The sequence below is a fragment of the Molossus molossus genome, unplaced genomic scaffold (genome assembly GCF_014108415.1).
Source record: "Molossus molossus isolate mMolMol1 unplaced genomic scaffold, mMolMol1.p scaffold_m16_p_1, whole genome shotgun sequence".
In the NCBI taxonomy this organism is placed as follows: domain Eukaryota; kingdom Metazoa; phylum Chordata; class Mammalia; order Chiroptera; family Molossidae; genus Molossus; species Molossus molossus.
In genome coordinates this window covers 157,310,804-157,335,287 of record NW_023425344.1, presented here as the reverse complement: position 1 = coordinate 157,335,287, position 24,484 = coordinate 157,310,804, and the positions used below count along the sequence as shown (strand labels likewise).

The 24,484-nt window shown below is 51.8% G+C and overlaps 2 protein-coding genes across 5 annotated transcripts; one reads left to right on the top strand and one right to left on the bottom strand.

Annotated features, from left to right (window-relative positions):
* The first annotated feature begins 12 nt into the window (after nucleotides 1-12).
* On the top strand, nucleotides 13-9,013 carry AP1G2 (adaptor related protein complex 1 subunit gamma 2). 3 transcript variants are annotated; one of them, XM_036265938.1, is made up of 22 exons: nucleotides 13-56; nucleotides 462-666; nucleotides 1,069-1,193; nucleotides 1,336-1,477; nucleotides 1,609-1,705; nucleotides 1,871-1,947; nucleotides 2,066-2,161; nucleotides 2,505-2,585; nucleotides 2,870-2,968; nucleotides 3,109-3,164; nucleotides 3,313-3,426; nucleotides 3,566-3,706; nucleotides 3,791-3,845; nucleotides 3,925-4,047; nucleotides 5,161-5,250; nucleotides 5,351-5,478; nucleotides 5,734-5,838; nucleotides 6,369-6,492; nucleotides 6,577-6,712; nucleotides 7,591-7,754; nucleotides 7,966-8,064; nucleotides 8,148-9,013. In XM_036265938.1, exons 2-22 carry the CDS (start codon nucleotides 463-465, stop codon nucleotides 8,247-8,249), a joined length of 2,358 nt encoding a protein of 785 aa, XP_036121831.1. In that variant the 5' UTR covers nucleotides 13-56; nucleotide 462; the 3' UTR covers nucleotides 8,250-9,013. The 3 variants fall into 3 exon arrangements, with proteins under 3 accessions (XP_036121831.1, XP_036121829.1, XP_036121835.1); XM_036265936.1 differs by having other exon boundaries at nucleotides 6,369-6,712; XM_036265942.1 differs by lacking the exons at nucleotides 13-56; nucleotides 462-666; nucleotides 1,069-1,193; nucleotides 1,871-1,947 and having other exon boundaries at nucleotides 3,313-3,706.
* Nucleotides 9,014-9,071: 58 nt separating this feature from the next.
* Nucleotides 9,072-11,876, bottom strand: THTPA (thiamine triphosphatase). Of its 2 annotated transcripts, none has more exons than XM_036265949.1 (3): nucleotides 11,574-11,876; nucleotides 10,581-11,126; nucleotides 9,072-9,275 (listed from the first exon to the last, which is right to left on the bottom strand). In XM_036265949.1, exons 2-3 carry the CDS (start codon nucleotides 11,119-11,121, stop codon nucleotides 9,139-9,141), a joined length of 678 nt encoding a protein of 225 aa, XP_036121842.1. In that variant the 5' UTR covers nucleotides 11,122-11,126; nucleotides 11,574-11,876; the 3' UTR covers nucleotides 9,072-9,138. The 2 variants fall into 2 exon arrangements, with proteins under 2 accessions (XP_036121842.1, XP_036121849.1); XM_036265956.1 differs by having other exon boundaries at nucleotides 9,133-9,275; nucleotides 10,846-11,126.
* Between the last annotated feature and the right edge of the window lie 12,608 nt (nucleotides 11,877-24,484).

The window sequence follows — 24,484 nt, the reverse complement described above, 5'->3', positions numbered from 1 at the left end:
CCGGCCCTGTACCAGGAAACGCGGGGGGAGCGGCACGGAGCTGAGACACGAGCCAGGTGAGGCTGGCGGCCTGTTGTGGGGGAGCTGGGGCGCCAGAGATGTGAACGTGGGGCGGATTCCCGCGGGAGAAAGAGCGCAGGGTCCTGGAAGGAAGGGGACGGCTGAGCTAGGGATGGGGAACCAGGGGGCGGTGGGGGGGCGGATAGGCGGGGTTCCGGCGCAGGGTCGGTGGGAACCGCAGGGTGGGGCGTGGACGCATGCGTGGTGGGGCGCTCCTCGGGCGGGGCGGAGGGGCGGGGCTTGGACCCGAACGTGGGGAAAGGTGAAGGCGGGCTCGGGCTGGGAGTAGCTGTGGAGCCGGCCGTCAGGATCTTGGCACAGGGCAAGCCTGGGCAGAAAGGCCAGACTCCCCCGGCCAGGGGGCTGACGCCCTCCCCATTCTCCGGCGCTCACCCCCCCAGGATGGTGGTGCCTTCGCGGAAGCTTCAAGATCTAATCGAGGAGATTCGTGAGGCCAAGACCCAGGCCCAGGAACGGGAAGTGATCCAGAAGGAGTGTGCCCACATCCGGGCCTCCTTCCGCGATGGGGACCCTCTGCATAGGCACCGCCAGCTGGCCAAACTGCTCTACGTCCACATGCTGGGCTACCCCGCCCACTTTGGACAGGTACCGGTCAGGGATGCCTCCCTTCCGAGTTTGATGAGGGAGGCTACTGAGGCTCACCTATCTGTACCCCTTTTTAAATTTTACAATGTTCCGAGCCCTCACAGCATGCCCCGCAGACCTTCTTTCCCATTACAACCCCTGTTGGTCATCAGCTGGACTGAACCCTACATTCTCTGACCAGCCCCATTCAGGGCACCTCCTTCTCTCTTCTCCCATTCTCCTCAACTCCTATGTTCTTCTATTTTCCACTAACTCTTCTAAGCCTCCCCTTTTGTTAAAGGGAGAATGATGAGATGTGGTGCCCTGACAAGTTAACCTGGTTTTAAGGAGGAAGATAGAAAAGGGATGTTAGTGCCTCTGGTTTCACTCCTGTCCCTTCCTGGTCTGCCTCTTTCCATATAGATGGAGTGCCTGAAACTGATCGCCTCCCCCAGGTTCACAGACAAGAGGGTGGGCTACCTGGGGGCCATGCTTCTACTGGATGAGAGGCAGGATGCCCACCTGCTCATTACCAACAGCATCAAGAAGTGAGAGGGTTCTGGGAAGCACTTGGAACTAGGGGGATGGGAGAGTGGGGAAGCGGGAAATCCCAGAGGGCTGCCTGCTGTAGGTGATAGAAGGACTAGATTTCTCAGAGGCTTGACAGACTCTCCTCCCAAAACTCCACAGTGACCTGAGCCAGGGTATTCATGCCGTACAAGGCCTGGCCCTGTGCACTCTGAGCACCATGGGCTCTGCTGAGATGTGCCGGGATCTGGCCACTGAGGTGGAGAAACTGCTCCTGGAGCGAAGCCCTTATGTGCGCAAGAAGGTGAGCTGGTGGGACACTAGGCCCTTGCCCCCACCCCCCAGAAACGGTCCTGTTTGCCATGTGGCAGAGGTGGAGGCAGGGGGGCCATCCTGGCAGACCCCTACCCTCTCTGAGCCCCCTGACTTCTGCAGGCTGTTCTGACTGCAGTGCACATGATCCGAAAGGTCCCTGAGCTCTCCGACATCTTCCTCCCAGTTTGTGCCAAACTGCTTCATGAACGCCACCATGGTAAGGCCATGGGGCTCCCCATTCCCTGCCTCAGCTCTGGCTATGGCCAAAGGTGGAAAATGGGACAGGAACCTTAGCTCACTGGAGAAGGGTAGTATGTGCACACACACAGTAGACTCTCCTGTGCCCCTGGCCCACCATTCACTTCCCCTGCCCTGACACCAGGCGTCCTGCTGGGCACCATCACGCTGATCACAGAGCTCTGCGAACGAAGCCCTGCAGCCCTCAAGCACTTTCGAAAGGTGGGCTGGTGAAGGGACAGGCCCTGGGTCAGGAAAAGAAGGGCAGTGGGGTTGGAATGGGGCTGATGGTTGAGAAGATTAGGAAGAATGCCCAGATAAGGCTGTGCCCTCCCTACAGGTGGTGCCCCAGCTGGTACAGATCCTCCGGACTCTGGTGACGACAGGATACTCCACAGAACATAGCATATCTGGAGTCAGTGACCCCTTCCTCCAGGTGGGCTGACCCTTCTCTGCTGTATCCCTGGAACAAAGAGCTTGGCAGTAAGCCCATGGCCAGTGGTCACCTTCCAGAAAACACTGGCTCAGTTAGTGTCTTGGGCAGGGTAGCAGGCATAGGACTACCCAGGCCATCCCAGGACCAGTATGGGGAAAGGATGCCTGAAGGTCAAAAAATGCAGTCTACTAACAATAAAAAAACAACCTTTCCCCAAATCCCCTAGCCTCACATATCTCTGATCCCCTTCCAGTGCTCCCCTCAATGTCAGATTTTTCTCCTCAGCCCCATGACTCCTTACCCTAAGAACCCCTCCACCTCTCCACCTTTAACCCAACCACAGGTCCAGATACTTCGTCTGCTTCGGATTCTGGGCCGGAACCACGAGGACAGCAGTGAGATCATGAATGACTTGCTGGCCCAGGTGGGGAACTGGTTAAGTATGTTATTCTGTGATCCCACCTGGGCATCCCTCACATGGCAACTCACCATGAGGTGGCCATATCAACACATCCCCGTTTCCCTCCAGACTGTGGTCTCCACGAGGACAGAGACAGTCTGCCTCGGTATCGTAGTCCCTGGCACAAAGTGTATGGGCCTCAGGGAACTTTGTTAGCTGGTTGAGGATTGAATGACGTGGAGACCATCCAGAGACCTGAGGAGAGGACAGAGCCCATTTTACATGCATCTTCTCTCCCATCCACTCAGGTGGCCACTAACACAGATACCAGCCGAAATGCGGGCAGTGCAGTCCTGTTTGAGACTGTGCTCACCATCATGGACATCCGCTCTGCAGCTGGCCTGCGGGTATCATCTCATATGCCTCTCCCACTGTGGCCTCACCCACCCACCCCAGCGGGGAAGACAGGTCCCGTGCCAGACAGTTCCCACTCCTGAATGAGCAGATTGCTCCTTCCCTAACTGTCCTCAACCTCTGCCTCCCATAGGTTCTGGCTGTCAACATTCTTGGCCGCTTCCTGCTCAACAGTGACAAGAATATTAGGTAAACATTCCAGGTATCTGGCTGGGTTGTGCCACTGAGTCCCTGGCCCTCTGCCTTCCTTCTCCCAATTCATTCTTATCCCCGTACTCAGGGCAGAACGGTGTGGAGGGGAGGCCTTGTGTGATGGGGCCTCTCCCATTCTGTCCAGGTACGTAGCCCTGACGTCATTGCTGCGACTGGTGCAGTCTGATCACAGTGCTGTGCAGCGACACCGGCCCACCGTGGTGGAATGTCTTCGGGAACCTGACGCCTCCCTCAGCCGGTGAGTAAGATAGAGGGCCCTGCCAGCTCCTGATGGCCACGACCTGGACCATCTCAGAGCAGCTGGAGTAAAGGGACTAAGAGGCAAGTGCCTGGGGAAGGGGAGGGCCTGGGCTACACACAAATCTTTCTCCTGGCAGGCGGGCCCTGGAACTGAGCCTGGCTCTGGTGAACAGCTCCAATGTGCGAGCCATGACAAAAGAACTTCAAGGCTTTCTGGAGTCCTGCCCCGTTGATCTGCGGGCAGACTGTGCCTCAGGCATCCTGCTGGCAGCAGAGAGGTGAGGTGACAGGTGCCCATGAGGTAGAGAAGGTGGAATCTGGGGAGGGTCAGTGCCAGGACTGAAATTCCTTATGTCCCCTAGGTTTGCCCCAACCAAGCGATGGCACATAGACACCATCCTGCAAGTGCTGACAACGGTGAGGCAAGGGCTGGTCTGAGAGGATAGGGCAGGAGTGGGCAGGGCTCACACTGACTTGGCCACGTCCACCGCTCCAGGCAGGCACCCATGTTCGGGATGACGCGGTGGCCAACCTGATCCAGCTGATTGGCGGGGCCCAGGAACTACACACCTACTCTGTGCGCCGCCTGTACAGTGCCCTGGCCCAGGACATCTCTCAGGTAATGTTTCCACCACCCAGGTTCAGGGCTGCCCAACCCTCCCAGCCCTTCCTGGGCCAAAGACTCCTCATACCTACTTCCCATTGGTTTTCCCCTCAAAATCATACTTTCTACTTAGTGGAGGAGACAAAGACAGAGCCCTATTTTTAGTAAGAACACCTGGACTTCTGTCCTGGTTCTTATATCTACTGGTTGTGTAACCAGATGACTAATTTAACTTTCTTTATGCTTAGCACACTCAGCTTTCTACCCTGCTCGCCTCCTAGAGCTGTCTTTGTGGATCAAATGAGATCAAAAATCTTTCTGCATGCATTAGGTTTTTTTATTACCTAAATGCTGAGTGAATTAATGGGTGCCAGGCAGATCTATAGCCCCCTTTCCATATTAAGTAGGGTGGGCAGAAACCATCCACCCCTTCTCGAGGGACCCTCACTTCATCCTCCTGCCCCCTTGTGGTTAGACCATGTAGTCCTGATGCTTGGCCACCAGAGGGCAGAGGAAGCTCAGGAGCCAGGACAGCGAGGGGACAAACTAACAGAACTGCTCCTTGTGCTAAGGCCCTTTACCCACCCCTCCAAACCCCACCTAAAGAGATGTCAGAGGGTCTAAAAGTGAGGAGAGGACCCAGACTCTGGCCCAGCATGTCTTTTTTTCTTTTTTTTATCCTCACATTTTTGCATTTATCCTCAGAGCAGGAGGGAGAGGGGGGTCAAAGAGAGAGAGAGACACATCAACTGGTTGCCACCCACACGACCCCAACCGGGGAGGGGACAAACTGCAACCGAGGTACGTGCCCTTAGTGGGAACCAAACCCAGGACTCTGGTCTGCAGGCCAATGCTCTAACCACTGAGAAACCCGGCCAGGGCATGTTTCTTTCTTTTTTTTTTTTTTTTATTGATTTTGGAGAGAGTAAAGGAGAGAGAGAGCTAGAACCATCGATGAGAGAGAACATCAATTGGCCACCTCCTGCATGCCCCCCACTGGGGATTTGGCCCACAACCTGGGCATGTGCCCTGACCAGGAATCGAATTGGCAACCCTTTGGTGCATGGGTCGATGCTCAACCCCTGAGCCACACGAGCCAGGCCCCAACATGTTTCTTATCCCACCCAGCAACCACTGGTACAAGTGGCAGCCTGGTGCATTGGGGAATACGGGGACCTTCTGCTGGAGGGGAGCTGTGAGGAAACCGAGCCACTTCAGGTGAGACCTGCATTGAGGGTACACTGAGGAGGGACTTGTCAGGGAAGGCAGGGCTGGTCCCAGGGTCACTGCCTGTATCCCCCCCACCCCCCTTGCTAAGGTGGAGGAAGAAGAGGTGTTGGCATTACTGGAAAGGGTACTGCAGTCCCATATGTCCCTGCCGGCCACCCGAGGATACGCCCTCACAGCCCTAATGAAGCTTAGCACCCGGCTTCATGGGGACAACAAGTAAGAAAGGGTCCAAGCCCCTCCCGAAAACCCTCTCTGGTGCCTTCAGTAAGAGATGTCCCTTCACTGTGCCTATCAGTTCTGAGTTTCTCTCCAGGCACACCCCCATTACCCCCAATTCTTAGGTTCTTCCTTTTGAACCAAGTATCATGGGTATCTCCCTGCTCTGTGGGGCCTCTCCCTTCTCTGCCACATCCTGGAGTTGAAAGGCAAAGCAGACTGCCATTGCCACTCACACACCATCCTATGGCCCAGCCGCATCCGCCAGGTGGTGTCCATCTACGGAAGCTGCCTCGACGTGGAGCTGCAGCAGCGGGCTGTGGAGTACAGCACACTGTTCCGGAAGTTCGACCACATGAGGTGCGCTTGGCACTCTGCCACAGCAGAGGACCCAAACTCCTGTCCTCTCCCCAAAGTCCCTTTCTGGGTACAAGGAGCTCAACCTCACTACACCCTCCTCCTCCAGTCAGAGCCTCCCATCCACAGTTCACTGAAGCTAAGCTGGCTTCCAAACCTTGGTCATCTGGGAACCAGCAACTGTGTGCCACCTTAGAAAACCAGAGGGTCGGGAGGGGAGAATCAGTGCAGGAAAAAGGAGAAACATCTGTAACAAAAATTAATAAAAGCCCTGGCCAGTTTGGCTCAGCGGTTGAGAGTCGGCCTGCAGACCAGAGAGTCCTGGGTTCGGTTCCTGCTAGGGGCACATACTACAAACAAAACAAAAGAACAACAAAAAAAAATTAATTAAAAAAAAAAAAGAAAGAAAACCAGAGGGGCACTTCCAACCCACCAAGTGCCCAGGCTCTCCTTGTTCTCACCCTTCCTCCCACATGCCCCTTGTAGAAAGCACGGGGTCCACCCTGAGAGACCCCTGCGTTCCATCCTCTCAGGGCTGCCATCCTAGAAAAGATGCCTCTTGTGGATCGAGGTGGCCCTCAGGTTGATGAGGAAGTAAAGGAAAGCAAAGAAGTAGCCCAGCTTTTGGAACCAGCCCCTGTCCCCACAGAGCCCCAGGTGAGGAGGCCAGATGCCCAGGGTGGAGAGGACTTGGTTGGGCTTCCATACCTACTCCCCTCTTCCTTCTGCCCTTTCCCCCAGGCCTCGAAGCTCTTGGATCTGTTAGATCTCCTAGATGGCACTTCTGGGGATGCCCAGAAGCCTCCCCCTCTGGGTCCCTCCCCAGAAGGTACTTTAATACACCTGCTGGACCTTCCCTGTGCTCCCTCAGCCCCAGGTGAGCCTCAGTAAAAGGGAGATGTCTAGGGGAGGGGGCAGAAATGTGCTTCTTCTCCTTAGCCAGGGACTGAGGTTCAGGTACCCTCTTCCCTGCTGTGTGTCCCTGATCATATCTCCATCTTAGTTGGTAAAAGGGTTCGTTAGATCATGTATTCCCTTCCCAGACTCCCTTCAATGTCTTCCCTTTGTTCCAGAATCCCTGGCCTGCGGGCCCTGCTTCCTCCCCAGCCCATCTCATATATTTTTTTTTCTTTTTAAAATATGTTTTTATTGATTTTTAGTTAGAGAGGGAGAGAAAAATTGATCAGCTGCCTCCTGCACGCCCCCTACTGAGGATCAAGACTGCAACCCAGGGTCGTGCCCTGTTCAGGAGTCGAACCAGCCACCCTTGTTGAATGGGACGACACCCAACCCATTGATCCACACCAGCCAGGCTCATATACTTTCCTATTACCCACTCCACTGGCCCGGCCTCAGCTCCTCAGACCCTCTCACAGCAAGCGCTTGGCAATTCATGTTTTTACATGGAATATTCTTTCCCCAGCATACCAAATGACTGGCTTATCCTTACTCTTTAAGCCTCAGCTAAAATGTCAGGTGTTTCCCCTACCACTCCAATTTTAGTTATTTGCTCCCAGTTATTCTGGCCTAGTTTATTTCCTTCTAGCACCAACTACAGTTTGTGATTACCTTGCTTTTCTTACTTATTCTCTCCCCCAACTACACTGTCAGCTCCAGCTTCTTATCTACTTTGTCACTGGCATCTCAAGTAGTGCCCCGCACCCAATGAGTGCTCACTTAATTTTTGTTGAACGAATGAATGAATGAACTAATCTTTGGCCCATATAGTGAGCTGTTTCTCTCTCCCTACTCTAGCTCCCATCCCAAATCTCAAAGTGTTTGAGCGTGAAGGACTACAGCTGAATCTGTCTTTTGTTAGACCCCCTGGAACCCCTGATTTGCTCTTAATCACTGTCACTGCTACCAACGCGTCAGAGGGTGATGTCACCCATTTCATCTGCCAGGCCGCTGTGCCCAAGGTTTGTAGAAGACCAGGATTAACAGGTGGCCTGGGCACTCCAGGAGAAAAGGCCAATTAAGTACAGGAGATGGGTGGGAGAGAGAATGAGATGAGAAGGGAGTGACGTGCAAAGATGAACACTTGGGGAATTATGGGAAGAGGGTTTGAAACTATTGAGTGTGCAGGGCTTGCCTGAACCTAGCTACCTCTGCCCAACCTCCCATGTTCAGAGTTTCCAGCTGCAGCTACAGGCCCCTAGTGGGGACACAGTTCCAGCTCAGGGTGGCCTTCCAGTGACCCAGCTCCTCCGAATCCTCAATCCTAACAAGGTGAGCTCCAGGCCCTGTGGATAAGGTCCAGGGAAGGGAGAAGTCATCTGTGCCAACCTTGGTCTCCACTCTCCTACTCCTAGGTCCCCTTGCGGTTAAAGCTGCGCCTCACCTACAACCACTTTGGCCAGTCGGTGCAGGAGATCTTTGAGGTGAACAACTTGCCTGTGGAGACATGGCGGTAACTCAGCCTCCACCCACAGCTGAAATCCTGTGTGTCCCAAATCCCTGGGTTCCCAGCTTCTTGGAGCCTACATCTGAGCACTACCAGCAGGTGGCGCTCTGGTCATGTGCTTGCCACTGCAAAAACTGGAGGGGACTGCTCCCCTCCCTGACAAATAATGAAAGCCTAATAAAAAAGCCTGAGGGGGGGGGAAAGTCATATTTGTGTATATTTGAGGTAGAAATATATATATAAATAACAGCAACAGGAAATATGTGTCTTCCCTTGGCCTTAGGAACCTGTTTCAATAAAGGAGGGTTTTCTTTCTACCCCTCTCCAGGGTAGGGGACAAATCTGACCTACAGGAGGCACTCTACCATCTGGGCCAGAGCAGGACATAGTGGCAAAATCTAACCAAAATTTCTAGATTTCCAACAGGGATTCCCACCCATTTCCCCAATCTGCCGCTATTCCCCACACCCCAAAGCAGGGAAATCCCTGCTGCCTCCCCTCATCTCTAACTCAGCTGTAAGGTGGTTTAGGAGCCGCTGGCAGAATCAATGGCATCGACCAAGGGAGGGGGGGTGGCAAGGGATTTTCCTGTGCTTAACTACTGATCACGGCTAAGTGGAAATCCTATAAACACGAGCGGAAATCAATGGAGGCTGCTTAGCGGCCAGGGGAGAGGGGCGGCCCACAGATTGCATCTGACGGATGAGGGAGAGGAGGCAGCCTGGGAGGGCTCCACAAAGGATAGCTGAGGGTAGGCTGGAGGAACAGGCAGAGCTGGTGAGAGAGGAGTCACTGTGGAAAGGGAAGCCAGGGGAACAGGCACAGTGAGCAAAGGAATGAACCCTATTAGGCTCAGAGTTCTCTTCCCTGTTGTTGTTGAAGTGACACCCTAGCCTAGGCTACTGTCGGGCATCTTTAGTTCCCTGCGGCTTCTCTCTGGAGCTGTGTACTTCTAGCAGGCGCTGATAGTCCTGAGGCCGGAAACGCTGTAGGTACATGATCAGCTTGGCAGGTGCCTTCTCCTGTGCCAGCACACCTATAAGCAAATGGAGAATAAGAGGAGAACCAGATAGAGCTGCAAATGCTTTAAGTCTACTCTGCCCACGCAGCCAGACCCCAAAGTTGTTTCCAAGGCAGCACTGGGATTCTGAACTCCATCCAACCAGCTTCTGTAACTCACCAGCCCACTCCCTGACTGGCCTGTGGAAGTGGGGCCTAAAAGGTCCACTTCAGGCAGGAATGAGGCTGGGAAGCCAAGCATAAGCTCCTCCAGCAAGGAGAAATGGTAAAAAGGCACCCAGGCACCATGAAGACAGAGGGTGCCTAAATACTGACCAATTTCAGTTATTGCTCCTGTCTCCCAAACAAGATTAAAGTCCCTCTAGGCAGGCCAAAGCCCACTTGGTGATGAAGCACATGCAGAGATGCACAAAAAGAGAAACTGAGGGATGCAGAAAGAAGAGGAGAGCCCTAGCCAATGTGGTTCTGTTGGTTGGAGTGACATCCCGTGCACCAAAGGGTTGCAGGGTACATACCCTGGTTGCAGGTTCAATCCCCAGTTGGAGCGCATTCAGGAGGCAACTGATCAGTGTTTCTCACATGGATGTTCTCTCTCTCACCCACCCCCTCCTCTTTCTCCAAGATTAAAAGGAATTTTAAAAAGGAGAGAAGTAGCTATAGCCATGGGGTGGGACTCAGAATTCTAGCCTCTATGTGGTGGAGCCATGATAAGCCAGTGTCTTATTGGTAGTACCTGAGAGCATACTGAGCACCTAACGGGCACCTAACTGGGAACTCAGTATATGTTTGCCAAGGAAGCGAGAATAGTATTCCAGGGCCCCATGGGATGTACAACCCCATACTTGTGTGGATGAACTGTCTATAAGTGCACTAAGCCTAGGAACAGAAAAAAAGAAATCTGCCAGTGCTTGCCCCGCTGTCTCTCATAAATACATCATTACCTTTTACTCAAAGCTAACAGGACATATTAAAGGAAGATCTAGGTAGTTGTAAAATTGAGGAGATAGGAGATGGGAGAAGGACTGTAGCAGAGAACTGACAAATGGAACTGAAGGATACTTGGAGTGGCTAGAGGTATGATAACTAAATCAGGTAGAATGACTGGGACAGATTAAGAGACACTTGGAAGAATTAAATCCAGATTAGATAGCTACTGCATAAGAGGAAATGAGACCTGATAGAGCTGTAAGCAAACTGGGTCTTCTAGAAAGTTGCTAAAACAATTCCCATTAGAGACAAAATCCCAAGATCCTCCCTAATAACGCCCAGTGGGTGTATCCAGAAGAGGAACAGGGAAAGCACATAAGAGTCTCTCCCTCACCAAGCATGCTGCTGAGCTTGTTGATCTTCTCTAGGGCAGCCGGGACTTCAGCCTCCTCGTTCACCAGGGCCTCTATTTCACCCACAGCATAGCCAAAGTCGGCTGTATCCAGGTCCACTTTGAGTGAATGCTCCTCTTTGTCAACTCTGGATAGCACCACTTTCCAGGCACTACGACTTGTCACAAAACTAGCTACTTCCTGCAGCCCCAGTGGGCCCAGCACAGCAATCACACCTCCAGCCCCCAGGACCTCAGTCCCCAGCACCTCATAGAGCTGGGCCACAATTGTAGGTTCATCTGTGAGTTCCCTGTACTCAGTGTGGGGTCCTGAGACACCTGCCGTTCCAGGACATTTGAGCTCCCATCCACTATTTTCTCGCTGTCGCAGCCAGTGATCAGCACGCATCAGGCTCAGCTCAGGGGTGTCATAGTAGCTGTCTCGGAAGGTGACCCGGTGCTCCAGGGTGCCCCCCAACTCCTGCAGCCGGTCCTCTGTTTCAGGCCCAGGAACAAACTTTCGCTCCACCTCAATCAGGGCCATACTACCTGCAATTAGTCAATCAACAATCATTTGCTGAGCTCCCAAGAGTGCTGGGAGCTCAGCCTTGCAGAGCGACTGCTCAGCAAAGAACTCCCCCCCCCCCCCCCACCACCACCCCTGGAAGAACTTAGGAGACACACTGTCACAGTTGGTGCTGCAGCCCTTTCTCCCTGCCCCTGTGATGGAAGGCCCCAGTCTGTCTGATGTGTTAAGACTGCAACAGTGACAGGTCTCCAGTAAGATCCCTTGCACCGCTGATGATGTCCTCAATCCAAAGGGCTCCCTGGAAAGCAGGCCACGTGGCCGGTGTCTTTTCAACGCTCCCCTCTACACCTCGTTACCCTGGGAGGCCGGGAGCTCGCTGCCCGGGATGACCCCGCCCGACCCAGCCCTTCCCGGCCGACCCAGCCCTTCCCGGCCACAGCGCGGTGCAGCAGAGCCTCGGGTCTCACCTCAAAGCCCGAGGGTCTCCCTCTCGCGGGACCTGGAGATGGGGGACGAGAGCCCACGCCACGCCCGCGAGGAATGCCGGGAACAGTCCCAGGCTCCGGACCTCGGCCCGGCTGTGCGCGCCAGGCTAGTCCCAGCGCGAGCGGCCATATTAGGCCCGGTGGTGCCACGGAGAGGCCTGCTAGGTTTAAAGGGGCCGGGACCTCCGCAGTGCGACGGGAGCGAGCCTGCCTGTCCCTCGGTGCTCTGCTCTACATCTCGACCTTTCCCGCTTCCCGGGGGTCGGCCTGGGTCTCGGGCTTCAGGCTGAGCCTGGCACCCTGGGGCCTGGACGCATGATGGGAAATGTAGTTCCAAAGGAGACTTTGCTCCCCGCCCCCCACCATCGCCGTCACTATGGTGACAAGAAAGCTGCGATTAGTGCCAGGGAGACTATCCAAAGTTGAGCTGGGGCTGTGGGTAGACTAGGGTGGGAGAAGCTGAGGCTCCAGTCTCCTCCAAACCCCTCACTCCATAAGCAGATGGGCGTGGAATACAAGCCATTCGTTCAGACACTGCCCAGCAGATATTTTATTGACTATTAGGGGGCCCACTAAATGCTGGCCAATGGCAATGGGCTGATAAATGCATAACTACGACCAGTTTAGCTATTCTGGAGTTTTAGAGGGGATTTAATACCTCTAGGCATGAATGTTCAGGGTAAGGGTGGGTGGGAAACTTTCTGTCCGAGGAGGAAGTGATATTTTGGATGGGAACTAAATGATGGGATTTCAACCGCTGGAGACTCAGATGGAGACAGGAACAGCATGAGTGAAGACCCAGAAGCTGGAGAGCACCTGGCCAGTGTGGAAGGAGATGAAGCTAAAAATACAGTTGAGGAGCACATTGGAAAAGGCCCTGAATGCCAGACTGAGTACTTTGTCACTGCGTCTTCAATGGTCCCGGAGCGAGCTTTGTCAGAAGTAGGAGAAACACTCGTGGTCATTTAAAATATAGGAAGCCCTGGCCGGTTTGGCTCAGCGGTTAGAGCGTCGGCCTGCGGTCCCGAGAGGCCCGGGTTCGGTTCCCGCTAAGGGCACGTACCTCAGTTGCAGTTTGTCCCCGGCCCTGGTTGGTCGTGCGGGTGGCAGCCACTCGATGTGTCCCTTCACGTCGATGTTTCTCTCTCTCTCTCTTCCTCTCTCTCCCTCCCTCTCTATCTGAACAACAACAAAAAAAATGTCCTCGGGTGAGGATAAAATATAGGAAGACATGGGGGTTTGACTGCTTTGAGAGACAAAATAGAGAATCCTACTCCTTACTCCCTCTGAGGACTATGGTTACCTGGAGGAGTCAACTGTATGTCTGACACTCTAGATGTGGTAGCTTGCTGAGGAACAGTGGCTCTTACCAACTCCTAGACTCCCTTCTATGATTGGTGAGAAGTGCTAGGTTCTCAACACCTGTCCTCTCCCCAGTATGTTTCTGGAAATACATGACCCATGATAAGTATTGAGGGAGGACACTGGTTTACAGACAGGGTATTTTGAACTTGGGATGTCTGGGATGCATCCCTCACCCCATGACAGGATAAGCACCAATGGGCAGGGAGGGGAGGGTCCCAAGCCCCTAACTCCTCTCACTGGCTTGCTTTTCATCTATCCTTTGCTTTTCAGTTTTGTTGTCCAGGGGAAGAAGACCTAATCTCTTCCCTGAGTTATAAAAATCCAATCCCAGTGGGCAGAGAGAGCAGTTTAACAGAAAGGAAAGACTAGACTTTGGAACCAGACAGAACTGGGGTTACTCCCAGCTTCACTTTCTAGGTGTTTGGCTTTGGATAAGCTACTCTGCCTCCCTAAACCTGTTTTCTCATTGGCAAAACGTGGACTGCCTCACAGTTATGTGTGACGAGTCAGTGACATACTGTCACATACTAGAGATTATGAATGTTACTTTCTCCTTAGTTTTCTCCTATGAACTCCAGGGTTTCTTCTTTTCTTTTTTTTAAAGATAAGTGGGCTATAGTAGCTAATATGGGCTCTGGGGCCAGACCATTGAGGTTTGAATCTTGGCTCTGTCACTTATTGACCCATGGCTTGGGCCAGCTAATTAACTTGTTTGTGCCAGAGTTTCCTCAGCTGTAAAATGGGGACTAGTTGTGAGGACTAAATTAGTTAATATATGTAAAGGTGGTTGGAACTGTCCTTGTGCATTCCATAAATCTTAGTAATTGTTACTAGAATATAGGTGAGCTTATGAGTTGATACACTGAAAATGAACCCAAGGAGCCAGAATCTCCCCTCCCCCCAACTCTGGGGACTCTGACTGCGTGGAGGAGGGAGAGAGCATGGAGGAGGGAGAGCGCGAGCGAGCATGAGAGCGGGTTGAGACTTCAGAGTACATGCTGTGAAAGAGAAGTTTCTACTACCCAGTTGGAAGGGAGGGGAACTAATATGGCAGGAAGAAGGAAGTGGAAAAAGAGAGGCCTCGGGCGGTTCTGGGAAGCTGGTAGAAGCCAGGGCTTGCTCTAGAGATGATTTAAAACAAAACAAAACACACGTATGGTTTCTGTAGGCAGAAAGAGGAGGAGGAGAAGATGGGAAAGAGTTTAAAGGAGCCTGTCCTCTTTGCAGGCACCAGCTTGGACCTGGCGCCAGAGTTGAGCAGGTGGCCAGGCCCACTGCTCGGCCATGCCATGGGGCCTGGGGTCCCGCCTACGGTTCAGCTAGGCTGGCCGAGTCCGCGCGGGCTGGCGGGTGGACTACAACTCCCGGCATTCACCGGGGCGGGCGGGCCGCTGCACCTGCTCAGTGGGGCCGCCCCGGGCGCCTGGGTATTGATTATCCCATTGTGTGGGACGCCTCGGCTCCAGCCAGTGAATGAGGCGGAGGAGTGAGGGCGAGGAGGTGGAGGAGGTGGAGGAGGAGGAGGAGGAGGTGGGCGAGGAGGAGGAGGAGGAGGAGGAGGAGGAGGAGGAGGAGGCTGAGAGCGAGCGAGTGCCCTGGGTGAATCAATGGAAACCCCCTCACGAAGCCGGGAAAACACTTCAGCCGCAGCCAAATAGCATTGATTATTTTCCTTCACTTCCCTCACCGCCGTGAATTTATTTATTTATTTTTTCCATCTCCGTCCCCGACGCCCCGGAGTGAGCGCTGGAGGGAGGGAGGAGGAGGGGAAAAAAAAAAAAAAAAGGAATCAACACATCGGAGAAGTCCCTTCCAAGAGCCGCCCCCTCCCCTCCCCGCCTCGCGCTGCTCGGCGGCCGCGGTTCGACTCCCGTCCCTGCTTCCAGCTGAGGTGTAAGTGCATCGATTTCCGATGCTGCTGGGTTGGTTTTTTTTTTTTTTTTTTTCTCTTCTCCCTCTCTTCCCTTCCTTGCTCTTTGGAAGCTTGAGACGGAGGGGAGAGGAGGCGCTCGGAGACTGCCGCTGGAGGGCACGGAGAGGGATTGAAGGGGCTGGGGGAGGGGACACGGACGGACCGACAGACAGACTTAGAGCTTGAGAAGGCTCTAGGGTTGTGGGAGGGAGAGGCTTGTGAGCGGGGATGGGGGACGAGAGAGATGCAGGGGGGGGAGGAGAGACGGGGAAGGGAAAGGCATCGAGGCTGGACTGGGAGCCAGCCGGACAGACGGAGGGTAACGAGAGCCTAGACGGACCGCGCCGAGCTGTGCGGGGAGCAGGGATCCCGGAGGGAAGGGGAGGCCGGGTGAGTGCGAGGGCTCGGAGCTGTCAGCCCGAAGGGGCCTGGGTCTCGGCGGCCCCCCGCCGGCGGCGGGATGGGGGAGAAACCCTGGCAGGCGAGCGGGCTGAAGGATCGGCTACCGCGCTGTGGGTGGGGGTTGTTGGGAGGGGATGTGGATACCCTTAATCTTCGATCTTCGTTTTTGCCTGAAGTTGAGTTGTTTTTTGTTTTTGCTTTTTTTTTTTTTGGAAAGGTGCGAGGTGAGGGGAGGCCACTGCCCCATTCAAGGTGAAGCGTGTCTCTCCTGGCCCCCTAAGTCTCCATCCGCTCTGTCAGCCCCTCTGAGGAGCCCTATCATTTTTGAGCACTTGACCACGCGTCGTCTCTCTGTGCCTGTAGCCCAGCTGATTCCCGTCCATGTGTCCCTGCCTCTTGATTTTGCCATTCTTCACCTCATTCATTCTCTCCACCCATCCATCTCTGTGTGTCACTGTCTCCACATGTGATTTTTCCCACCCAAGTGATCCTCTCCCTGTGTGTCCCTGCCACTGTGTGTCATGCCTTGGCTGCCTAACTGTTCTGCCTGTCTAGGACTACATGCCCTGTCCTTCAGGGTCCTTATGGATTTCTCTGGCCTTTTCAGGCTACTCTGGAGTTTGCTTATCAGTCATGATTGTGGTAGTCTCTGGTCAGGGGCCTGGAAGAGTCCAGAGATGAGCAGACATATCTCCCCTAAGGACTCCCCTTTCAGCACAGCCAGGACAGCCTCCATGTCCACCTTCACCAGGAAGCTTTGGAACTTGCTAGCTTTGTTGACTGTCCCCTTTGCCATGTGCCTGTCTCCTCTATTAGGACCTTATCTCTGGTCTCCTGTCCTCTGCCTCTCCTGGGGCTCCCCACCACAAACCTCTTCTTGCTCACTTGATTTTCCTCACTACCCTCACTTTACTATTGTATATTTTTCCTTTCCCCATTTTGTTTCACGCTTTTTTTTCCATCTCCATCTCCCATGATCTCCCTTCCCTATTCTCCACCTTTGTTCCCATAACCTGTGATCTTTCTACCTTTTCTCCTTGGTTACCCTAAGTTCCTTTTATCTCTTATCCTCTCACCCAGCATTTTAATAACCCCAGCCGCAAAAGGGTCTGGGAGAGGTTGAGAATATGGTTTGTGAAGGCACATAAACAGGCCAGGAAATCAATTTAATGGGTTTCCAGGGGCATCTAACCCCTTTATCAGTCAGAGCTATTATGTTGGTTAACTGTCAACTATGATTTTGGAAGGGGACATTCTCTAGGACTCTGAGCTCCACCCTGCTTGGTTGCCCCTTATCCTTCAGTTTATTCAAATGGCTTCTTTACTTTCCAGTTTGTTTTCATACTGTGACCCTGCTGTTATCATATATGGATTCAGCATGATTTCTTTTGGAGGCAGTTTTCATTAGTGTGACAGAAGCTATCTTATGCAGAGGGCCAGGTTCATTCAGAATGCTAAAGAATGGGAAAGGTGGATAAAGAGTCTGGAAAGTTTACCTTGTTTTAAGCCCATCCTTGTTTTTCCAGACATCAGGAGTTTAGAAGGTAAAAGGAAGAGGTAGATATGGACAGAAGATGGAAGATTTCAGAGATGAATAGAGTTACAGAAAGGAAGGAGAGACTGGCTGCCATAGATGTGTGGGATGGAAAAAAATGCATGCCATGAAGAACGTGCAAAGGAAGGGAAGAAAATCCATGTGGAATGAGAGGCAGGGGAGGAACCAAGGGGTGATTAATGAAAAACTAGGAGAATGAAATAAAAAATGATTCAATGATAGTACAGAAGAAAAGAGGAAGAGAAATGATAGAATATTCCTAAAGAGGAGGTCAACAGAAAAAGCAATATGAGATGAATACAATGATAAAGTGGGGGAAGGGAGAAATTGGAGACTAAGACGAGTGTGGTACAAAGAAGGTAAATGGAAGGCAAACGAGGAGTGCTGGAGCAGATCAGAGCTGTACAGAGCTTGGTAGGGGGAAAGAGGAGAGGGTGAAGTATCAAAGGAAACAAATGCCTCTGGTGTGAGGAGGACACAGCATGACGGATGCAAAGAGAGCGCTGCAGGAGGGGTGATTTGGAAAAAAAGGCAGAGCAGAAATACCACTGGGCGAAGCCCCAAAAGAGAGAGATGCCAAAGGAGAGGGAGAGAGAGCATGCAGAGCTATCTGGTGAAGAGAAAGGGAGAGAAAGCACCTCACAAGCATTCATTCTTTTGGCTAAATCATTCAGTACCCCACTAAAGGCCTTTGCATTTCATTCCCGAGCCAGGGGAACACAAGTGAAGAGATGAAAAAGTAGAATTCCTATTTACTTTAGCTGACAGGAACTTGAATCTTTCTAGCCCCCTGAGAACCAAAGACCTCAGGCCTCTGATGTCATAAATTGCTGGTGTTGCCTTGGCAACCTGACTGGGTTCCTCCCTCCATGATGTCAGAGCGGCTGGTGTTACCTTGAAACCCACAGAAGAACAACTTGCTGCTTTGCTGGGGAGCTGTACACTTAGGGGGCCAGGACCTAAGTCAGATCTGTAGGATTTCTGGGTCTGGTAGCTTGACCTTGCCTTCCTGGGGCTGTACTTAGCTCAGAATGAGGATTTGTTTATGAGTGCCTGAGGTTCACGAGGGCCTACAGGAGCAAGAGGAAGGAACCTGGGGAGATGGGGACATGGAGAATGGAGTGGTAGGACTGAAAGGCAGGCAGGGAAGAGAACTGGAAATGGCAGTTACAGAATGTAAGCAGGGAGGAGGCTTAATAAAAAACATATAATGCACCTCTTTGGGTTTAGGAATGGAGACTGAAGCTGGACATGCAGAGAAGCAGGGATCAGAGCTATGTGAGAGCGTAAAATGATGCAGGAATAGAGAAAAGAGAAGGGTTCTGAATTGCCAGAGGGCACAATGGAATTTGACTGTAGAGAAAGAAAAAAATGGGACTCCGAGTCAGATAGATAAAGCTCTCTGGTGAGAGACCGCGGGTTAGTCCTGATGGTTTATGAGCAGGGGCTGCATCTGTCTAGTTTCTTACTGTTTTCCAGCACCTAGCATAGTGTCGGTCACACGGAAGATGCTTAGTAAATGTCTGTTGATCAAATATTGAGTGAATAGGAAGAGGCTAAGGGAAAGAGTTGCTTGCCTTTCTCTCACCCCACCCTTCAGTCTACATAAATGGGCAAGTTGGGAAATCAGAAACTGAAGTAAAGGGCTGGAGGAGAGTTAACCAAGAAACAGATCTGAGAGGACAGACTGGGTTAGGGGCCCAGTTGGAGGTAGCCAGGGTGCACTCTAGGGGCTGATCTGGGGAGTCTTTATAGAGATAATGGGAGGAAAACACGAATGAACAGTCGTAGGAGCCCAAGAGGAAGATGCGGAGAAGGGTAGAGAAAGAAAGTGGTTTCTAGAAAAGGTTAAGAGTTATTTTAAAAGACAGAGTTGGCAGGCAGATTTGAACTCAGAGTAGCATCCCCACCCCTATCATGAAACCACAACTGAATTGGTCATACCCATATTTATACACTGGTCACAAATAAAATGTTCATACATCAATACTAAGCCCATCCTAAACACCCTGTCCTAATCCAGGCATTTACAAGGAAGTCAGCATTGGCCAAGTGGGCCAAAAGGAAGATAGCACGGAGCTGGATGTAAGGAACCCTGTAAGGGCTTGCCTTGCCACTGACTGCCTGTTGTTGAATGAGTTCAGAGGTATCTAGGAGAACAGAGGGAGGCAAGAAATGTAGAGCTCACTGCAGCTCTGAGTGAAATCTGCAGACGGGAAGTCTAAATACACAGAAGCCATAGAGCACTCTGTCAGGGATTATAACCTGTCCTGTTCCCCTGGTGATAAGTCAGAAAGACCCTGACTAGGTTGAGGACTCTAGGAAGAGCAGGAAGAGAGTGAGCAAGCTGGGAGCCCTAGGGGCTCTAATAAAAAAGGCCAGGACAGCTGGAGAAGGGACTGGTGGGCAGGGGCCTGAAGGGAGGGTGGTAGTGGCTGGATGCACTGTCAGCGGCTGCCATGGACTTAGGCAACTCATATTTTGCAGCAGGCGACAGGCTGTCGACACAGCGGTCCCTTACCTCACCGTTAGAAACTCATTTCATTGATTTTTCCATCTTTCTTCTCTGGCTTCTCAGTCATCCCACCACTCACTTTCCCAGAGCCCCTTGCCTCTCTGGGGAAAGCCCCAGGGGACCACCTGCCCATCCTTCCTCCACCCCAGGCTGGTCAGACAGGGGTAAAAGATTTAGAGGTGCCTTCTAACACTCTGAGATAATCCCATTGGCTCTCTGTGTTCCCATCATGCAGGAACTAGTCCAGAGACCAGGGCCTCTGTGCATGGTTGTTTAGGATGCCTGGTTAAAGGGTGACAGGGCAGAGGTCCACCTGCTCTCCTGTCACCAAGCTGTACCACTGGCATGTGAACTGCATAGCCCTGGAGGAAGACATCCTTTTCTAATTCCTCCTGGGATAGCTCAGCATCCCTCAAAATATTTTTTTTCAAAGTCAAATGAGAGAACAGGAGCTCGTCTCCATATTTGGGCAGGAATATGGGATTATGCTTTTGGCCTTGAAATCACAGGAGGACCACCCACTGGAATGGTGCTTATTAGCAGGACATAAATAGCAAGAGTTCTCTTTGGAGGGAAGAAGGTATAGGTGCAGTATCTGGTCCTGTGTAGCATGTTGACGTGGTCAGTGGGGCAGGGTGGGTGTGGGCCAGGAATTTTTACTTCATGTGTGGACATTTCCCTAGTGTCTCCTCCAGTCACAGCCAGCTACCCTCAGCTTCTCCCTTTGGGGCTGGGATTGGGCTGAAGGTCAAGAGTCAATTGCCAGTCATCTGGCTTCTCAGTGAAGGAGGGGAGAGGGTGGGACAGGAGTGTTAGATGGTGTTTCCCTGAGGAACTGATGGCATACATGCCATTTCAAGCCTCAAATTTTTTATCCTTGTTTTGTCTGTGACCCCAGTCTCAAGACCAAGGCCCTCTGGCTCTGTCTTCCTTTACCTTTGGTTTAGGGGAAGCTGTTTAATCTGGAGTCTCGGGTCTTGGATGTCTCAGTCTGGATTCTGCTGCTTCCCCTGACATTGCAGTTGTCTTCCTTTCTATCCAGCCACTTCCATGTTCTGTGTCACTGACCTGCTTGGATCATAAATGCCTTCTTTCTCCCAACTCCAGCTTTTTTTCATGCAACATGGTTTCTGAAACCTAGAGTTAAATCCTGGTGCTTTAGGGAAAGGAGTGCACTTGAGGTTAGAAAGAGAGAAGAAAGGGCAGGACAAGAAAGACGTTCAGGACGGTTGGGGCAGAGAGCAGTGGGAGAAGCCAGCCAGCAGAGGATGAGGAGAGGGAGTGTAAGGTAAAAGCCATGTGACTTCCAGGGAGGGGGTGCTGAGAGAAGGCCACAATTTAAATGAAAAGAGGAAGGCGGTAGGATTGCGAACAAACTGGAAGAGAGGAACCCGGACCCTGAGTCCCTGCAGGGAAATGAAGGCCAGGAGAAGGAGGACTTGTGTTTATGGAAGACCTAACGTGGCCAAGGCAGGCGGGAGCAGTCTCAGCCTCCTTGTCAGTCCTGAGTTCAAGCCGTGCTGACTTTGACCCTTGTGGGAGGAACCGAAGTGGCAAATTAAGAACAATAATGAAGTCACTACTCCTTGTTTGTCTTTGCTGGTTTCCCCCTTGAGATTTGTCCTTTGGCCAGACGGGGCGACGTGGGGGAAGGGAAGGACCGCCGCAGAGAAAGGCGGGGGAGGGGCACGGAGAAGGGGGCGGGAGATGGAGGTGGGGAGGACAGACAGACCTGCGGAAGGAAGAGGGGGGTGCTGAGTGAAGGGAAGAGGGACCAGGGATGGAGGCGAGGAGAGGCAAGGGAGACGCAGAACGAGGAACGGGAACAGAACAATGGGGAGCAGGAGAGGGAAGCCTGGAAGGAGGAGCAGAACGGGGGAGGAGAGGTGGACGGGGGAAATGGCGAGCGGAGGGACAGAACGTGGCCTGGGCTGAAATAGCTGCAGCTGGCGGGGCCAGGGGGCGGGGCCTCATCTCCATCTCTAATGGCTGTGAAATGAGGTTAGCTCCATTAGAGGCGGTGAGAGTGTAACGAGATCACACTCATTAGGGCTGGGCCATCCCAGTAATTACCACCACCCCAAACACGCCCGCGCCAGCCGGGCCTCTGAGCACAAACAGGCCCTCGGCAGCACACCCCAGGGCACCCCGCCGCTGAGTGACCCCCAGGGCCCCCACGGTGTAACCGACGGCTGGGGAGGCCCAGCCCCAGGCCTGAGAGCCAGCAGCTTCCTAACCTGGAAGAGGTGCTGGGACAGGGCTACACCCAGGACCTCAGCCACTCGTATAATCAAAAAACAATAAACATATGCGTACACCCCAACTCAGGAAATAAGGCATGTGGTTGAATAATTGTTTTTATTTATTAATCACATACAAAGGGCCAGTCTCAGTAATGATCATCTCAATGGACACAGCTCCATAAGGAACTATTTCCCATTCTATATATGAAGAAATAGGCTTTAAGCAACCCACCCGAGGTCATGTACATAATAAGGAGTAAAATTAAATTTTATTCCAGGTCTGTCTGACCCTGAAGGCTGTATTTTTAATACTATACCATTTGTCTGATGAAGTTGATATTCTGTTATGGATACACATGTGTAGACGTTCAGCTTTAAGAGACATCACAAACAAGTACACACATCATCAGTCAAATAACTCAACCTTTTTAAAAAAATATATGTTTTTATTGATTTTTTTAGAGAGAGGGGAAGGGAGAAAGATAGAAACATCCATGTGAGAGAGAAACATTGATTGGCTGCCTCCTGCACACCCCCTACTGGGGATGGAGCCTGAAACCAAGGCATGTGCCCTGACAGGGAATCAAACCGGGACCTCTCAGTCCAGAGGATGACACTCAATCCATTGGGCCATATCAGCTGGGCAAATAACTCAACCTTTGATATCTATCTCTGCTCACTCCAATCCCAGCCCCAAACATATGTGTGCGCACCCTACCCCCACCCCCCCCACACACAGTGGCCATGGCCCCTGCATAGACTACAATGTGGATGGCACCCACTGGAGTTGCACAAAGCAGTGGGCCTGTTCTGGCCCATCTTATACTAAGAAACTAACAGGGAGACTGCCATCTAAGGCCTTCAAGCTCAAAGAGTAGCATGATAGTACATATGCATAAGGGCAGAGTAACAAACTCAAAGTCTTCATTCAAAATGCATGCCAGCCAGAGTTTAGAAGCTTACAAATTAACTCAAGAGCAGAGCCCTGGGGTCAAACTATCTGAGTCCAATCTTTTTTAAAAATGTTTTTACTGATATTTTAGATAAAGGGGAAAGGAAAGGGAGAGAGAGACAGAAACATCCACTGATCTTGGCTTCCTCCTACATACCCCCTACTGGAGATAGAGCCCAAAACCTGGGCATGTGCCCTGACCAGGACTCAAACTCGATGACCTCTTGGTGCATAGGACAATGCTCGACCAGCTGAGCCACACCAGCTGAGCGAGCTCTGAGTCCAGTCTTGACTCTACTTCTTTCCTAGTGAGAGACTCTAAATATTAGCCCATCTAAGCCTGTTTCCATGTTTGTAAGATGGCTGTGGATAGCTCTATCTATTTCATCAGCTTGTAGTGGACGAGTAGGTGATGTGATGCTTGCAGAGGGCTCAGCACAGTGCCTGGCATGTGGTAAACATTTGAAGATGTTATTTTATTACTAATATTAGTTATTGTTGTAATAGTATTTAAATGGAGTCATTATTACCATCACAAGCGGTCATGTAGAATCAAAGAACTAGAAGGGTTTATTTAGATACACAGTCACTTCAATGGTATCCTTCCAGATAATTCTAGAAGAATTGCATGTGACTCCTTTCAGGTCCTGGGAGATCAAAGGTCTTCTATGGAGGTTCCCATGCCAGGATCAGATAAGATCCTGAATCTGAATTCAAGAGCACCACTTCCTGTCCCTCATTCCCAAGTGCTCATGTAGAAAAAGGGTTCAGAGCTGGCCCTGTGTAGTGGTCTAAGCCTGAGTCGCTCCAGTGCTCCACATGGCTGTCCTAACACTGTGGCCTCATTGAGGGAGATGCATGGGCAAGAGTCTCCAGTCCTCCCTGGAGTATACCTCAACACAGCCATGCAAATGTGGATGGATGTTCAACTCTTGGGTTGTGCTTTTAGCCCATAGCTTCCCTTTTACCCCTGTCTGCTCCTCTGTCTACTCCCTATCCATCTCCCATCTTCTTTCTCTCAGCTTCTTCTCCCTCCTCACACCTCACCCAGTTCCCTCATGCCTACCTTAAGCATCTTGCAAGGTATAAGACACAACCTCCTTGCGTGGCTGCTGTGGCTCAGTGGTTGAGCGTCGACCCAGGCACCAGGAGATTGCGGGTTCTATTCCCGGTCAGGGCACATGCCCAGGTTGTGGGCCTGATCTCCAATGCAGGGCATGCAGGAGGTGGCCAACTGATGTTCTCTCTCATCGATGTTTCTGTCTCTCTCTCCTCCCTTCCTCTCTCCAAAATCAATAAAGAAAAAAAGACACAGCCTCCTGCTCCATCCCTCTCACTGGCCCCCACACACTTCCCCACCTTTCCTTCTCCCTCCCCTCTTCCTCCCTTTTCTCTGCCTTCTCTTTTTTTTACCCTCTATGACACTCCTTTTCCTGCCATTCTCTTTTGGACAAAATTTATCTTGCGCAAAGTAAGCACTCCCCAGGTATTTTGGGGGGAGAGGAAGAGGTCTAGGAGAGCTAGGTAGAATTAAAATGGAGAAATAAGAGTACCTCCTTTTGTTTTAAATATAGAAGGTAAGATTTAGAGACAGAAAATGATAGTTTTAAATGCAGGGAGATTTCATACTATATTTTTAAATTCTTTTATTGATTTATTGATTGATTTTAGAGAGACAAGGAAGAGAGAGAAAAAGAAACATCGATTTGTTGTTCCACTTATTTATACATTAATTGGTTGTTGATTATATGTTCCCTGATCGGAGATCACACCCAAAACCTTGGTTTATCGGGACTGTGCTCCAACCAACTGAGCTACCCAGCCGGGGCCAAGGTCATACTATTTTTTTTTTTTTTTAATACTCACCCAAGGATATTTTTCTATTTATCTTCAGATAGAGTGGGAGAGAGGGAGACAGAGAGAGAAACGTCGATGTGAGAGAAACGTCG

Coding starts and splice junctions, on each gene's coding strand:
- THTPA (XM_036265949.1), bottom strand. CDS start 11,121: ATGGCCCTGATTGAGGTGGAGCGAAAGTTTGTTCCTGGGCCTGAAACA. Junction 9,276..10,580: donor CAAGCTCAGCAGCATGCTTG/GTGAGGGAGAGA, acceptor ATTTGCTTATAG/GTGTGCTGGCACAGGAGAAG.
- AP1G2 (XM_036265936.1), top strand. CDS start 463: ATGGTGGTGCCTTCGCGGAAGCTTCAAGATCTAATCGAGGAGATTCGT. Junction 1,194..1,335: donor ATTACCAACAGCATCAAGAA/GTGAGAGGGTTC, acceptor AAAACTCCACAG/TGACCTGAGCCAGGGTATTC. Junction 3,846..3,924: donor TCCTGCAAGTGCTGACAACG/GTGAGGCAAGGG, acceptor CCACCGCTCCAG/GCAGGCACCCATGTTCGGGA.